A 14,662-nucleotide genomic window follows, 5' to 3' on the forward strand; every position below is an offset into this window, starting at 1 on the left:
ATTAGCCCAGAGGGGCAGAGGGTGACGCACATGACTGTTGGCAGAGATCATTTTTTGTCAAGTTGTATGTGTAGTTGCATCTGTGTGTGGATGGGTGGGCTGGTGGGTGGCTAGGGGATGAAAAAAAAAAAAAACCCTGACCTTTCGGGAGCTGTTAAATCGTCCCGCTGGTGACGCCAGGAGACAAGCCCCTCAGGTGGAAGGGAATGGCTGCAGAGTGAATTATTTAGAATAGGGGCTTCATGTGTGGGTGGAGGGGTTGATGCTTGGGACTGATCCCCCGTGACAAGCCCCATGAAGCTTTCATTGGAGGATCGGCCTCCACATGCCCTCCCTCCTTGTTCCGCCATTCCTCTTTAGTTTTACTTTCAGCAGATCGGCTGCTGGTCCTGCTCTGCTCCGTCACTGTCTGTCTTTTATTCCTCTGCTCTCACCCTGTCGCTCCACATGTGTCAGTGCAGCCACTGGCCTGGACAGGTAGTTGTGTGACAGTGACAAGGACGTTGTTTCTATTCTCTCTCTCTGATGGGAAGATGTGGCTAAGATTAAAGTCGCAGTGTGCTGCTTTTTCATGTCCCATACGGACACTGGTTCATATCATTGTTTCATTCACTATCACTTGTAGTGTTTATCAATTTGAAATCCTGATTTCTTGACCTACGTAAGGGACATTGATTCGAGATTAGATAAATAAGATGATTTGGTTTATATTTGGCCATAGACTGCTTATCATGACTTTTTATAAATTGGCCTTTCTAATCGGTTAGGTGATTCAGTTTTTCTCCCAATTTATCTCTGAGAACATGTTGGTTTTTTACTATATTTAGGCGAGTGTGCTTTGTATTGTAGATCCAGGTGAATCATTTGAACTTCCCGTAAATGGAATAATTGATGGTGATTCAAGAAAAGAAAAATGGAAATTCACAAAAAAACACCCCACTCGAGATAAAATATGATTTCAGTCCATTAAGACCCTTATTGAAGTCGTGTGTCCTCATTTCTTAGAAAGAGATGAAAATATGTCTAATTTTAAGTTTTGCCTGAAGGCCATTTCTCCTCCAAGACTAGTGCTTTTGTACTATTTTGCCATATTTCATGACATTTCATGGAGAGGTGGAACATGGACAGATTAGAAAAGATTCTGATCAGAATCAATTTCCTTACAATTCTGAGACAGAGGATAGCTTCTGTAATTTTTTTATCATTTTGAAAACTATTTTTTTCAACTCTTAATTTGAAAGAACAATTTTTACCTGAAGGTTCATTTCAGGCTTTTGTAAAAATGAGACCGAATGCTCCTATCAGGAAATACAATACAATTTAATTTGTAAGGGTACGGGTGTGTTGAGTTTTAAACAGTTTCATTATTCTGTTTAGTTGTGCCAATGGACATATTTTAATTTCTTTGGACTGTAGATCCAGGCAAGGTATCAGCATCAATGCAAATAAGTGTACACTGCAAGGCAGTGGAGTGTAAGAAAGTCGGTAAACTCATTTTCAGAAAAGAAAATAAACTTAAGTTACAGTATGTCAAGTTGTATATTGCGGGTGAACAATATACAACTTGATACATAACTAACATTAATGATTTGTCACAACCTTAATATACTGCATCAGCATCTTTACTTTTAAATTAAATATACTTGATATACTCTGGTGTAGCTGACTTTAGAGTAAATAAACTTAGAAAATGTAATTTTGGAAACTTATTTGGACCTTTAAATAAAAGTACTTATATGGGAGACAGATGTTGTACAACATCAGAAATGTAGCTCAGCTCTAACCACACTACTCTTCTAGAGTACCGTGCAAAAGATTTGAGCCACATCGCATTTCTTTACATTTTACTAGGACACGCCCTCGGCTGTGTTTTACAGATGGCTGTAGACATTCACTATTGTACCTCTCATCTTACCTCCTCCATACATTTGGATTCATCTCATTTCTAATGGGGAGTCAGTGAAGAGCAGATAGATAAACTGAAGGCCTATATCAGGTCTTTATTGGCTTTCAGATGCTGTTCACCTGTAGATAGTTGGAGTGCCACTTCTCCTTTTGTCCTCTATTTTACACACAAGAAGGCCTGAAAGCTCTAAAAACAAAACAAATTATAAAGAAATGAGTGATATACAGGACTGTATGTCACTGCAGCAACACGATTTACAAGAATTCACAAAATAATAGGCTCGTTTTTTTCATCAGGGTTGGTCTTTAATTCTTTGAGACATCGTAAAAGTTGTAACTAAAAGCAAATTTGTGTCTGTGAGTATGTTTTAGTGTGTGTGTGTGTGTGTTGGCTGCACAGGGTCCTCCTGCCCTTCTTAAACCAGCACAGCTACAGCCTTTGCATTCTTTCCCAAGCTAAGAGCTCTAGAGTATAATAGATCTTTGTAGCTCGGGGCAAACAGGAATCCCTATCGCTTTGGTGATGCTGTCCATCATATATGTCACCATGGGCCTGCATGAGCCGTTCACATCAACGTGAGAAGTCACGTGACGGGGGGAGCAACTTTAAAGCTCAGTGTCAGGGAGGTCAACCTGCTTTGGATTGTATGTGTACACACTCTTCCACTCCGACCCTGGAAAGTGCTGCACTCAAAGTCCAGCGTTGAGATAGGGGCAGACGCATGTCCATCACCATGGTGACAGCTGGACACCACAGCTCGGCGGCGGCAACAACATCTCACCGCAACAGCAACATTGCCCACGACACTCCTTCAGGAAACCAACACGACTCACGTACACACGGCATTGCGGGGCTAACACGCTCACACACACCGAGTGCCTAAAAATGGGTCTTAGTTTCAATTAGTGTCTGTATACTACCAACAGCGAGGCAGCAGCTTCTTAATTTGTGGAGGGATGAGTTGATGGAGAGTCGGAGGCAGAGCGGGCCTCCGAAACAGATGGGCCCTGCGTGACACTGGGCTTCCAGCAGGGGCAAAATCAATGCTCATAACTGAAAAACAGAAGAGAAATTAATAATTATATTATCACAAGATTGCTTTGCATTGCCGGTGCAATCTAATTAATAGCTGTTTTGTTTGTAGCTTGTTGCCTTTTTTCTATCTTTTTTTTAAAACAGTGAATATTAAATATTTCAGCAACAGAAGGCAAACTCTGAAGTGAGGAACATCACATGTCATGTTCTTTTATTCTTCCTCACCTCCTTCTCACTTTCCTCTTCCCCTCCTTGCTTTTGTACTTTGTTTCATGTGTCTTCTCACTCCTAGTACGAGTTTTTTGCATTGTTTACCTCTCATGTGAATGGTAGCTACATTCAAAAGCAGCAGTGATACTATAACATAATGAGGACAAAACTTGGCTGGACTTTGCATGGTTAAAAAAGTGTTTTTTTCTTTGCTTTGTTGCTTTTGTTTGCTTTTGTCTCAGACCTGTCTGACCAGCTCTTGGAGGTTGTGGGACTCGAAGGAGCCATGGAGATGGGTCAGATCTACACTGGCCTGAAGAGCGCTGGACGACGCTTGGCACAATGCTCCTCTGTGACTATCAGGTCAGTCTTTAACAATGTTTTGTGCCTGTTTCTTCCAATTATTATATTGTTTTTAGTTTATTATGGTAGCAAATGCTATGGCATATAAGAAAAAGCATAAAAATGCTACGAGTATAAATTAAGGTGATGATTTTTAAGCATCCTGGTGCAGAATGCTTTTATTTGGTTTTATTGTGAAGATTTGTTACAGCATGTTTTCTCGTTCTTCACTTACAGAACCAGTAAATCCCTTCCAATGCAGATTGATGGTGAACCTTGGATGCAGACTCCGTGCACTGTAAGTTGAACTGCATTTCCACAAATGGTTCATCCAAACTAAAGACAGTTATATGCCAATATAAAGTAAATTGTAAGGGCAGTGAAAGAAGAATCGAGCAAAGTATTTTGTAATCTCCATTTACAAAAAAAAGATTTGCAAATGAAAAAATATTAATACGTTTTACATATGGAATCTGCAGTCTGACAGTCATATTGATGCTTGAGAATTTTTCCAACATGTGGCAATGAGCATCCATGACTCATTCTGTAAATTCAAGTTTTCAAAAAGTTCTTTGTTTGTTTTTTATTCTGAGCTTAAAGAGTAACATCAGACTGTTTGAGGAACCTCTGAGGAAACACATAGTTACTGTTGTGTGGGAGATCTTGAGTTCTACTATGAAAATGCCCCACACGGGCATCATGAAGATAAAAAACAAAAGTGAAAAGTTAAATGCTTGTTAGGTGAAAAACAATGGTTTTGAAACCACATCAGCTATTTAACTGTATGCTAACAAAGCCTGCTCTATTGCAACTGCATTATAAAACCAAAACAGAAAACTTATCCCTTGTCTATGCATCTGCATATTCATAAGAAGGTATTGGTTTATAGACATTATGGTCTAAGATGTTAAGATGTCCAGGAGTCATTAATGCGACCCACCTTAGTGACTGATTAAATCTTCTTTCAATGACTTCTCCCATATGGAAAAGAAATAGTAAAAACTTATATGATTTACTCCTGAAAGTGGCCACTTTCTCATTACTTTCATATATTGTTTTAGTAAGTATCCAACACATACAAGTTTTATTATAGAATTTTTCAAGGGATCTTATATCTGTTTTCACTCTTGTATGCTTTTCATACAAGTTTCACACAAGACAGATACAAACTTTAAAAGATTTATATATATCTTATATATAGCTTTCTGACAAACAAACCAAAAGCTGATACATGTTTAAAAAAATATCAAATATATATGCTTTAATATTAAGATTAATATAACAGTTCAGCTGTTGCTGCTTTATATTCTAGTGCATTAATTTATGATAACAAATTCTTAATGATTCAAGTCTTATTTCTTCTAATTTGCTCATCGTCTAGATCGCAAACGTGTACCTCGATAAGTGTTTTCTCTCTGTCCAAGTTGCTCGTTTTTCAAAAGGAAACTCCTGAGTTTGCGTTGATTACGGTTGTGTTTAGCTTTAATTAGAACACCACTGCAGATGAAGTGCTGCCGAGATTTACATATGGATCGCCCAGCCATGACAAAACAAGTGGCCTGCAAGTGCTCTTGTATCTGCTGGCACAACTACACAGAGCAAAGTTGGGCTCTGACGATACATAATTGTGCTGCAATGATTTCCAAGGAAAGTTTTTCATTCTGTATGTCTGAACTGCATCTGAATCACTTAACGCGTTAAATGCCTACAAAAACATCACACTTCAAATTGGATGTTGTTCCACTAATTATTAACAACAGCAGCTATGCAAATGCATATCAGTCTCTGCATGCATACCATGTTTAACACCATAACCATTTAAGATTTTAAGCTAAATGCAGCATGTGTCACTCTGATGAGTAGATCTAAAATAACTGGCACCATATTTCCAAATTTGATTCTGGTACAATGCACCTTCATTAGGGTCTAAGTAAAATCCCCCCTCGGTTTTCTTAATTTGGATGATTAATTGTGACCTGATAGCTCATTACATCCATGCTTCATTTGAGCAAATTATTTTATTTTCTGTCTAAAAGCCATATTGTTCCATGGGCCCTTGAACCACATAAATACTTAATCCTGCATTTTAAAGAAACAGAGCTTGATTACCATCCAAATTTATTTCAGGTATCACTTTAGATCTTTTTTTCTTTTTTGGCCACTGTCTTGTCTGTAAAGACTATCATGTTTATGGCAAAGTACTTGATAAACATTAACTTCAATCATGTTTAATGATGGCAGAAAGCCCACAAAAGCTAAGTAATTGCTCCAGCGTCAGAGTGCAAGCACAATAAATGGCATCTTTCCTTTGAAGTGAATGTGGTCCTTTGAATGCAGATGGTAGCATTTCCCCTCCCCATTACTGCGTTTAGACTCTTAGTGCAACTCTATAATGATGTGCTTAATATGACAACCCTTGATGGTTGATATTTGGGGTTCCATCGATCTACAGTTGCAACTCCTAAAAGAAATTGCATCATTGCAGGCAAACAGGATATTGTCAGATAATATAAAATTCAGTCTTTACAGTAATCCACAATAATATGTTATCGGAGTCACTAACCCCAGGGATTCTCAAAGTTTGTTGTAGTCAGGACGTTCAAATATGCATTCATAAGCCACTTGACAAGAACCCATTTGGATGCAACATCCATATGGAGGATTTTTTTTTTAATTGTTAATGCATTGCTGAATTTGCTTCTGTGGGGATAAAGTGCTGGGTATAATGAACAGTGGATAGAGACCTTATTATTTCATGGGGATAACCTTCTGAGATTTAAAAGAAAGGTAAACATAATTCAAAAAAGTCATTTGTTGATTATGGAGGCACTTTCATTTTATAGGTAAAAGTCTTCTGTAAATGAGCTGTGAAAACTAAATAATAGTTTAAATACCATTGTTTTTGTTGTGTTTGTGTTTATTGTTGTTGATTGTGGCATCACATCAATATATATATGAAGTATAGCTGCTGTAAAATTATCGAATTATGTTTATCTGAAAACAAGAAATGTCGTACAAAAAACCCCCCAAAAAACAGACCAAACAAAAAAAACATAGTTTCACAGTATCAGGAGCTGTTTCAAAAACATGTGTGACATGGATTGTGCACTAAAACAATTAAATACAATAATAACAAAAATAATTAATACAGAAAGAAAATTCAAATTTTCAAATTTCAAATTTTTCAAATTCAAATTTTTCAAATTCAAATTTTTCAAATTCAAATTTCAAATTTGTGCTTAAATCAAAAGATAAGTAGACTATATTATGTGTTAAGTGTTATGTGTCAGTATTTTAGCTTACAGTCACGTCTGGCATATATATTTCAGTGGTTTAAATCTAAATCAGGGGTGACAAACATGAGGCACGTGGGCCAGAATCGGCCCATCAAAGACTTCAGTCTGGTCCGCTGGATGACTTTGGAAAAAGTCAAGGAGAACAGAAATTTTGTACTTTAATTGTTTTTTCATAGGTTTACAAAGGAGTCTAAACCTTTTCAGACTGACTGATCCTAAAGAGTTTCTTTTTCATCTGTTTTGTGTTTTATCTTTAGCCAACTGCACTTATATTATACGCAGGTTCTATTTAAGTCATTTCTTGATTCAGAATATCATAGGGCCTGGGTGTGGTTAGTATTTTTTTGGTTAATAAATGAAGTCATCATTTTACAAACACAGTTTTGTGTTTACTTGGGTTGATTTTGTCAAATGTTAAAATTAGTTTGATAGTGTGAGAGATGCAATTATGACACATATGCAAAAAACTAAGAAATAAGGAAGGGAACAAATACTTTTTCACAGCACTGTACATAGCAGGCGTGCTGGAGTAAACAAATAATAAGAGTGGGTGAATATGGCTTACAACACTTGGCAAAGCAGAAAGACAAATTGACAAGACATCAGTTTTTTTCATCGTGGATTAAAGAGTGAATGCTCCCTATAAGCCAGGCAGCATTGGGAAAACTCCCTTTATAGTCTACTGTATAGTAAGCACTGAGTGATTTCATAATGCTACTGAAAAATGCTATGTGAAGATGTTAACAGACAGCTTAAAACACATTTCCTTTCTGAGCTAAATCTCAGCTCTCTCTTTTCTTATACCAGATTGAGATCGTTCACAAGAACCAAGCTCCCATGCTAATGGGACCACCACAAGGTCGAAGCTTCTTCTCTTCACTGATCAGACGAACTCGCACTGAGAGCAAAGACTGAACCTTCAAGACCTCCGAGTGCTCACACACACCTGCAGGGCAGTAGTCACCGGTTGATCTTAGCTGGGCCTGTTTGTAAAGGAGCCCTTTGTCTGATTGATAGCCCAGCATACAGTAGCAAAGTGTAGGATCAGGATGTGTCGCCTGCAGCATGGAGATGTCACTGAGAAGCCCACATTGAATCCAAAGCGAGGCGAGTTTAGGACTGACACTTTCTTCTACAGTCTGTGGTGTAATTTCGCTCCAAAAATATTGAAGCTATTTATGGAAGTTCACTTCTGTTCTTCTATTTTCTAAACTTCTGTTTTTATTTTTGCTGTTGTGCTCTGTGCCATGTGTAACAAACCCACCGCTGAATGTGTTTTGTGAGATGTATTTATTTATTTATTTATTTATTTATTCATATTTAACTGCTATTGATGTTTTCTAATGTTTTATTTTTGTATTTGCATACCCCTGATGCATGATGGACAGTGAAAGAGGCTGGTGCTGTTGGAGATGACATATCTGGAGTTTGCATCTGATTTTTCCCAAAGTGTTTAGTAAAAAGTGAAGTGTCTCTACCCGACATCTCTTCTACGCTTCAGTCATGAATGGCTTCAAATAGTGCAAAGACAGAGAATCTGCTTTCGTTTCATGTTTCCTGCAAGTCATCCTTGTCATGTTTTGATTGGCTGTTTTGCTTCTCCGTCAGTGGAAAGATTAGGAATGATTATTGATTGCTCATAAAAAATGCATGACACTCTTTGTTTTACGTTGCACGAGAGATTTCGAGACAGTTTTACCAGATCTGTGCACACTTTCTGTTGCATGAGTGACCATGATCTCTTTTGACACTTATGGAAATTGATCATTTTTGAATCTGCATCTACAGCACAGCTCTGTTTCAACCACATCATCATTTATCTGCATTTTTATGGGATCCTGTGCTTTCTTAACAGGTACTCAGGCATAATAGAATGAAAATCTTTGAAAAGCCACAGAAAACAACAATATTTATCTTGTATAGTACAAGCACTTGTATAGTTATGTTCACAAGAAGCAGCTTGACCTTCTATGGTAACTCATTTTTTTCTGATGTTTGTTGATGAGGGTTTACAGTCCGCTGCACAAGTAAGCGTCCATTAAACAGTGAAAGATCTACAAACTTACTATTGACATTCATGTATATACATTGCTGTGCAAATTCCTCATTTCTTTATATTTTGCTTCTAAGTATCCAGACTGTCTTACAGGCTTTCAAAGTTTTCCTTTGGATATTGGCTGTTTTTACACTCATTTTCAGTCCGGTCCAATTTTAAGAGGATTTTTTGTTTGTTTGTTTCTTAAGCTACTTAACACAGATTTTTAAATCACTCAGTGTTGTCTACGTAACAGACAAGTTTGCAAAAAGACAGTTTTAATTTTTAACTTTAGCACCTTGTTAATAGCATGATCCCATTTCTTTAGTTGAATATCCCCCCAAAAAAGTTAATGCCAAAGATAACTTAGTTTACTGGCATAAAATAGTGTTTTGGACCAACAAGGGGATTATTAGCCAAAAATCTGGCTTATTTTAGCATGTCGTGCACTATGTCCTTAAAACAGCATATGGAAGTCGTGTCCTTCAGAAACAGCAAAAACACCTGAGTCAGGTCTCTTTGTCAATACAGACTTGACCCAGAGACCGGAAAGATGCATCTGGCCTTTCAATTGATCCATCTCCTTTCGGCAAAGCCCCATCATAAATGTTCTCAGTATGAAGGTGGCTATGAAGAAGCCATTCTTAAAGAAGGGAAACAGGGAAAGAAATCACAAAAAAAGTCTATAAATCAGCAGTAACAGGTCTTGTGGAGTTGTGTTACATTTTGAGTTAAAATATGTTTGGAGCAGGTCAGGAGAGAGCAACCACAGTGAGTGTCTACAGGCATCTGTAATACACAGTGGAGGCTCTGTCATGGTTCTGGGCTGCATTTCAACCAGTGGTGTTGGGGATTTTGCCAAAATTGGAATTATGACCGTGCAAAACTACCAGCTGATTTTAATCCACCATGATGTACCATCTGGAAAGCATTGGATTGGCAAAAGCTTAATTCTTCAGCGTGACAATGATCCCAAACTCACTGCCAATGCAGTAAAAGTATACGTGGATAGAAAAGCACAAAACAAGATACTAAGTAATGGCTTGGCCTCCATAGAGCTTAAGATAATTGCAGCACTGGGGGATCATCTCCACAGAGAAGAGACCAAAAGGAAGCCAACGTCCAAAGTAGAGCTTTGAATGTCATTCAAGGAGCCTGGAGAACTATTCCTAAAGAAATATCTAGAACGCTGCCCAAGAGAGTTCAGAAATTCAACATGTTGGTAACAACCTTTTAAAGAATCAATACTGAAAATCAGTCACATTTTATAACAGTCACTAACATATGCACAGTTGCCATTTATAGATAGTAATTTCCTATGAGTATCCTCCTTAATACAGAGCATTAAGTGGCTGGATGGTATTTGTCTTATTCAGTGCTTTTCTGCACTAATTTCATTCAGGCTGACCAAAGACTAAAAGTACTCACTTATTCATATTCTGGGGACATTATGTTACAGACCTACCAGCGAGACACACTTGATAAATGCATTTGTTTTTATAGAACTTCACATTTGCATGTTTTGGGAAGAATTTTAGGCTTGACTGTTTCGGTCTTTATAAGTGCCATATGCTGGCGGAGACGATAGCCAAGGAGTCTCCCATGTCTTTTTGCTTTGTATTGTGTAGCGTTTATACAGTGAGGTTGTATTTTTGTACACAGTATTATTTATTTTTCTGCTTTTTGCTTCATTCTAGAACTCACACCATTTTGTTGTTGTCTAAAAAGAAATTATGCCTGCCAGTGTTGACTGAGAAAAGTGATGGAAACAATAAAAAAGCTTGTTGTTTGGCATTGTGTTCAGGAATTTTTTTTTTAACCTTTTACTCCTTAATGATGCATAGTAGTCACATATTAGTCAAAAGATTGTTGGTATAACAGATTCAAATTCTACGGGCGTCACAGTTAGCACTGTTGCCTCAAAGAAAGAAGCTTTGAGGCAACAGCACGATTTGAATCAGTGCAGTCTTTATGTCCTCTCTGGTCCTGTGTTTCCTCAGGTGCTCCATCCTCCTCCAGAGACATGCATGCTAGATTAATTGATAATTATATGTATGACACAAATATGAGGTAGGTGCTTTAATTGCAATTATAATATTGTGTTTTCTGTATGAACAAAATTGACAAAAGGGCGACATAAATGCAAGGCTGTTATCGGTCAGGATATTGTCTCCATTGCTGTTTATCAAATTTAGCATAGCAGTGTATCAGCAACGGTCTACTGCTTGCTTTCACACTACTAGAAATGTTTAAGTAGAAGTTAATGATTAGAGTAGAATTAGCTAAATTACCAGCTCTGTTTCCACAGAGGCACAATGGGACATCATGCAGTCTTTGTACTAGAAAAGTAGCACTTTATAGAACACTGATGGCCAGTGTGACTAAGTTGGGTAATTTCTTTGTCACATGCAGTCCAACTCTGGGCAATACAGTTAGGTCTATAACTTTTGGGGCAGTTACACCACTTTTTGCAATGTGCCTCTGTACACCACCGCAAGGTTTGTGGCCCTCTCTCCATTCAGTTTTGTATTTAATAATTAAAAAGCATGTTCTACTGGGTTGAAATGAGGTAACTGCCTTGGCCATCGAAGAATAGGGTTAGGATCCCATCTCTTTGTCTTGAGAAACTCTTTTGCAATATGCTTTGGTTCATTATCCACTACACAATATAATAACACTGCCAACACTAATAGCCCAGTTCCACTGGCAGCTATACATGCCCAATGCCATAACATTGTCTCCACCATGTTTGACAGATGATGTCGTATTAATTGAGTCATGAGCTGCCTCTTTCCTTCTAGATGCCTTTTTCCTTCCCATTATTTCAGTACCAGCTAATCTTGGTCATCATCTGTCCAAAGTCTAATCTTTCCTTCCTGTTCTTCGGTGTAAGTTGTGGTTTTGACCTTGTTGCATTTTTAACATTCATGAAGGGATTTCATGATTGCAGACCTTGACAATGATACTCCCCCCTCATTGAGTGTTCTTGACTGGGCTTTCTCTATCCAGTCTTCTGTGGTCTTTGGGGATGTTTGGTTTTGCTGAACTGGCCAATTCCTCCATGTTTTATAAGAATGTAACAGATTCTTGACTTGGACACCACTAAAGTTTTTGCAATCTTTCTGATAGTTTTATTTTGGTCCCCCCCCCCAAATCTAATGATTCATTTTTGTGCCACTAGTTTGCAGCCATTTGTTTCTAAGCAAACCCAGATAGTACATGGTTTTTCATCTCTTTTCACCAACAGGGAGATATTGACTTGGAATTTGAATCTACATAACTCTAATCTCTGTATTATTGTAGAGTCTTTGCTTACAGCACCTGGAGACTGCTATACTATAGCAATCACTATTGCTATACTACATAAATAAAATCGAATTAAACTGAATAACTACTCATTTGTTAGTATAACTTGCCAAGATTAATGCTCATTCCCATTAAATATATTCTGTTCATGTTAGTTTAACACCCTGTGAATTCCTGATCTTCAACATTTGTTTTTCATCTTGCATCCTAGAGGAGATAGCTCTATTTCTCTCTCTCTCTCTCTCTCTCTCTCTCTCTCTCTCTCTCTCACTCCCATGTGAGTGATAGTGAAATTACTAGAATGTAAAAATGTTTGGCAATAAGCTTTCACTTGCCACTAATTTTTCTTCTTCTTCTTTTTTAATAGTACAAAAGAATGCAAGTAATGTTTCAATAAATGCTCAAAGAGGATAAGCAGCAAATGAAGTGGTTAACTGTCTTTATAATGATTATTCTTGTCCCCTATTTTTAGTCACCTCAATTTTGGCTAAATAAGTACAAGTGAAACACAGTGTAGTAATCTGGAGTAACTTCAGTGTCTTGAGTTTTATTTTTGAAAATAAAACAGATGGGGAAAACCCCAATTATATTCTTTTGGAGTGGCACTTGGTTTAGGGTATTGGCTGTCTCAGTGTCAGATGGGTAGACTCCTGCACTTGACCTGCGTTTCTCCATCCTCAGGGTGTTCAGCAGGAGTGACACAGTACTTCACTTCACATCCACTTCACCTGCCTGGTAATGGAACCCTGCCTGGATCCAAGATGGCACCAGCGTGACCACCACTGACTTCCGATATGCCCGTCTTTCAGTCAAGTGTTTGATGCACTGGTAAAGTTCTCTTTCAGGGTTTTATCCTAGATCTGTTCTGTATCCTGGCAAGCAAATCTATGTTGATTGTTATGCACCCAACACACATTTTTACAAATTACAACTTAGCTGCAACAGCGACAAAAAAGCATTCCTGACAGTGGTAATGATTTTTTTTTTGCCCATGACCTTCTTTCAAAAATAACGCCTGTAAGCTTTAAATATAGGTGTGCAACCAGGAAACTGCAGACATCCTACAACAGTCAGACCAAACAGAAAAAGAGATCTAAGGGGAGAAACTTATCAGATTCACAAAACAAAGTAGTATTTTATTCTAAAAAGTCTGATTCTTTAAATCTCGCAGAATATTTCTTGACATGTACAACACGTTCAAGTTTATTTATTGTTGTGATGTACATGCTGTTCTATTTAACTCAAAGCCACGGTGTCAAACTTCTTTAGTTCATAGACCACATACAGACAAATTTTCATCTTAAGACCAGTAAAATCATTTCATACACACTTAGAAAAAAATTCTAAGAATAAAGAAGTACATTCTGAAATTGTTCATCAGAGCTGTAGCCAAGATTTTTAAAAAGCTGAAACCATAAACCTAAGAAAGACATTCGCCATCCAAATCCCTTAAAAATGTGCCAGACAACAGAAGGCATTATTTTTTATTAATTTTGTTGTCATGTAATGAGTGATCCATTTATAGAACAGATGAAAAACAGCCTGAGATGCATGAGGAAAAATTAGAAATTCCAAAACTATATCTCAATGTTATGATTCAAAGATTCTGTTAAAAAACATATAAAACCATGTAACTTTCCTAATACTTTCACTCCAGGCTAGAATAATTCCAAAAAACAAAAAGATTTTTCTGTCACTGTATTGTTGTATTTATTGGCAGTTTTGGTCCTCGGGGCTGTATGTTTGACATCCCTACCCTTAACTACTTTGGCATTGAAAATAATAGTTAAATTAAGATTTTGTTATGATAAATAACACTTGCTGGATGTCACATACTTAATATTTTTAGAGTTTATTCGGGCTCTGAGAAGAATTCATGGTAAATTGCGAAAGCGTGTTCATGCGAATAACAAATAAGTACCCATATGTCCAATACAAAATCTTGTTTTGAGTATTGACACCAGTGTCATCAGTTTAAGGCCTAAAAAGAGAAACATAAGCACATCGATATTCTCCGAAATGCTGGTGTTTGGTTATTTCACATAACTAACATTTTCTATGTATTGTTTAAACTGAAGAAAAGAAATGTACAGATCAGACGTAACCTGTTATTAGTATACATTATCACAGTGGCTTTTTGAAGTCATGCCATATTTTTTTCTATTGAAAGAATAAAGTGCATTTGCAACTTTTAATGTTTTAATATCGGTGTTAACTGCTAGTAACTGTACTGGCGAACCTTGGTACTGGTATTACATAATATTAAATGTAAAGCAAATGTTATGCTTTAGCTGTAAAACTGCACGATTAAAACTTTCCATGACATTCAGCTTTGGGATCTGGACTTCCCTCTTAATTTAAAATGGTTTGAGGGGTTCAGTGGGATTTCTTTTTTTTTTTTTTTTTGTAGGATTTTTTTTCCTGCCCGCTGCTCCTGGACTTTACTTCCAGGTCAGTGCCTTCTGCAGGTCTCAACAAAGTATCCCTTTACAGGAGAGGGAAGAGCTGGCGCTTCAGCAAGTCCCCCTGGAG

General features: G+C 37.4%; 1 protein-coding gene across 1 annotated transcript in view; it reads left to right on the forward strand.

Annotated features, from left to right (window-relative positions):
• Positions 1-10,616, forward strand: part of dgkb (diacylglycerol kinase, beta) — an 84,353-nt gene extending 73,737 nt beyond the window's left edge. Inside the window, exons 23-25 of the mRNA XM_026183769.2 lie at positions 3,394-3,514; positions 3,731-3,791; positions 7,597-10,616. Coding sequence (XP_026039554.1) covers positions 3,394-3,514; positions 3,731-3,791; positions 7,597-7,704 — 290 coding nt within the window. The 3' untranslated portion in view covers positions 7,705-10,616. The remainder of the gene's footprint in view (positions 1-3,393; positions 3,515-3,730; positions 3,792-7,596) is intronic.
• Positions 10,617-14,662: the final 4,046 nt, after the last annotated feature.

Source organism: Astatotilapia calliptera, chromosome 11, assembly GCF_964374335.1.
Source record: "Astatotilapia calliptera chromosome 11, fAstCal68.1, whole genome shotgun sequence".
NCBI classification, from domain to species: Eukaryota; Metazoa; Chordata; class Actinopteri; order Cichliformes; family Cichlidae; genus Astatotilapia; species Astatotilapia calliptera.